Below are 2,715 nucleotides of genomic sequence, written 5' to 3' on the forward strand. Positions count from 1 at the left end.
GGATGTTAAACACAGAACTACCGTATGATCCAGGAATTTCACTCCTAGGTACACAGCATAGAGACTGGGATGTTAAACACAGAACTACCGTATGACTCAGGAGTTTCACTCCTAGGTACACAGCATAGAGACTGTGATGTTAAACACAGAACTACCGTATGATCCAGGAATTTCACTCCTAGGTATATAGCAGAGAGGCTGGAAAGTAGCGACACAGACACATGCACACCATGCTCATTGCAACACTGAAATTCATAGTTGCCAAAAGGTGGAAACAACTTAGATATCCAAATGTAGGAAACTTTTTCAGTAAAGTATGGTATATTTATATATGGTACATTTAAAGAGTTGTGGCACTGTAGGGTCCATCAGGACTGTGAACCACAAGGTTGGCAGTTCAGATCCACCAACTACTCCTCAGAAACCCTGTGCAGAGTCACAGTGAATCGGAACTGACTCAGCGGCACTTAACAACAAAATTTGTTGACATAGAAAAACGTTCACAACCTATCAGTGAATGAAAATGCACATTAAAAAAGAGCAAGTATGTAAAATTATACACACAAAGAAGATCAATAAAAATGTCTACAGTGGTCATCTCTGGGTGGTGGTATTTCAGCAGTTCAGGTAGCTTTTAAAATATCTTCTGAATACAGTTTTCTGAATGGCGTGAATTATGATTTCTCCTCTGTGAACATAGATCATTAACCCCCAAAACAATATAAAGTTAGTTTTAAAAGACAAAACAAAAGGAGATTTTTGATGCTATGGACAAGAAAATGTGTTTATTATTTTCAAAATTAATAATTTATGATCTAACGAATGATTTACAATGCTTTTTGCCATAGGGGGATTTCGAGATCCAGCTCTATATACTACCTGGTTAAAGCCTGCTGATGCTTTCAGTATGTGGAAAACTCAGCGAGCCTTCAACAAATATGAGAAGTCTGCCACATTGGTCAGCAATAGCCAGTTCTTAGTAAAACCACTTGATACAATTGTGGGCAAAGCGTGGAACATGTTTGCTTCAAAGTAAGTACCGTATCAGTCTACAAACTGTTCTAAGCTTAGGCAGACAATGGAGCAGTGAGTTAAACATGATGCAGGGTCTGGAGTAAGCACAGTCCCCACTTTACTGGTATAAATCCTTTGGCATATTACTTAGGCCACATTTCCTTCTCTGTACACTGGGTCCTAACTACAGGACTATGTGGTGGAATTAAATGAGAGGAAATGGCACTGTGGGATCATGCGCTGGACTGCAGGTTCGGTTCAAATTTACCAGCCGCTCATCGGAAACCCTATATAAGGTCACTATCAGTCAGGACCGACTTGATGGTACTTTACAACAACATAGTACTTGACTTGTTAATGCTTGATAATTGCTTGGCATTATTATTACTGATTATTATATTAGTATTTTTGTAGTTTATCAGTATTGCTTAATGAATAGTTTCTAAGCCAAATGACATTAAAGCAGAAATTTCATTATAAGGTAGGGACAGTAAGATAGTTTTACAAAATAAGATCCTTGGAAGAGTGGAATTGCTGCTGGTCTTGCTCAGTAAGAAATCTGGGAAGTTCAACTCCATTTGATTCTAAGAAGCATTCTGTTGGGTTTCTTGACCTATACCACCATGACTAGATTCCCAAGGACCCCGCCATCCTGCACGCATCCATCCCGCTGGCGGGCAGCTGCTCCCCCTACTCAGTAAATGCTAGCAGCAGCCCTTAGGACAGCATTTTAATTCATATCTGCCCTAAACTTGATTTCTCCTGCCTCATTTAATCAATTCTACTACTAGTAGAAAAACATTTTTTTGTGGAAAGAAATTACTGAAAGAGCCATCCTGACATTTACCAGTTAAATATTGTCCAAAAAGCACGTGAGAGTCTTCACTATATTCCTAGAATTGGATCGATATGTTTTCAAAGTGCTGTTCCAGGCCTTAAGACAATTTTTCTGTCATCCTTTTGAGTTGACATTGAACCCGATATGTGTAGGCTTTACGAATCTGAATATGCTTCTTTTCCCTGTGTGCCTCCCGAACACTAAAGGCGGGTAGGAAGCGTGACAAGCTTTGAAAATTTGCTAATCTTTGGAGTAAACAGTGAAGCAGATACAAGACTCTTAAGGGATTCAGCAGTGTTCATGAGCTGGAAAAGGGCTACTTATTGTTGGATTGTAAGTTATTCATTCAGTTGAGATTTTTATTTTACATTTCCTGTTTGTTTTTGTTTTTTTCACTAGAGCCTATGTTTATCAGTATACAAAATTTGGAATTGAAGAAGAGGACTTTTTGGACAGCTTCTCACTGTTAGAGCAGGTTATTGCTAGTTACTGTAACCTCTGATCTTGAACAAAAGTGTTTTTGGACTAAGACATTTTCAATACTGTTTCTGTAAGGTTTAAAAACTCATATATATTAAAGTAACAAAATAGAATGCTGAGTTCATTTTGCATACTATAGTCAGAGAAAATGAGGAAAATTTTTTAGTTGGAGAGTAGCTTGTTTTCCATGAAAACATCTTTTACTTAAGTTTAATTTCTAAGGAAAAAAAAAAAAAAAAAATACTCCACAAAAAACACCACTGTTGTTGTTGTTAAGTACTGTGGAGGTAGTTCTGACTCATAGCGACCCCGTACAGGGTTTCTGAGGCTGTAAATCTACGGGAGTAGAAAGCCTCATCTTTCTCCCACGGAACAGCTGGTAG

The 2,715-nt window shown here is 38.1% G+C and overlaps 1 protein-coding gene across 4 annotated transcripts in view; it reads left to right on the forward strand.

Moving 5' to 3' along the window:
* The window catches only part of TUBD1 (tubulin, delta 1), a 26,306-nt gene extending 23,888 nt beyond the window's left edge, over positions 1–2,418 (forward strand). For 2 of the 4 annotated variants that reach the window (XM_006832368.1, XM_006832366.1), the window contains 2 exons: positions 849–1,032; positions 2,252–2,418. In XM_006832368.1, coding sequence (XP_006832431.1) covers positions 849–1,032; positions 2,252–2,354 — 287 coding nt within the window. In that variant the 3' untranslated portion in view covers positions 2,355–2,418. The remainder of the gene's footprint in view (positions 1–848; positions 1,033–2,251) is intronic. The other 2 variants (XM_006832369.1, XM_006832367.1) reach the window with 2 other exon arrangements.
* Positions 2,419–2,715: the final 297 nt, after the last annotated feature.

The sequence above is a fragment of the Chrysochloris asiatica genome, unplaced genomic scaffold (assembly GCF_000296735.1).
Source record: "Chrysochloris asiatica unplaced genomic scaffold, ChrAsi1.0 scaffold00007, whole genome shotgun sequence".
Lineage (NCBI taxonomy): Eukaryota > Metazoa > Chordata > Mammalia > Afrosoricida > Chrysochloridae > Chrysochloris > Chrysochloris asiatica.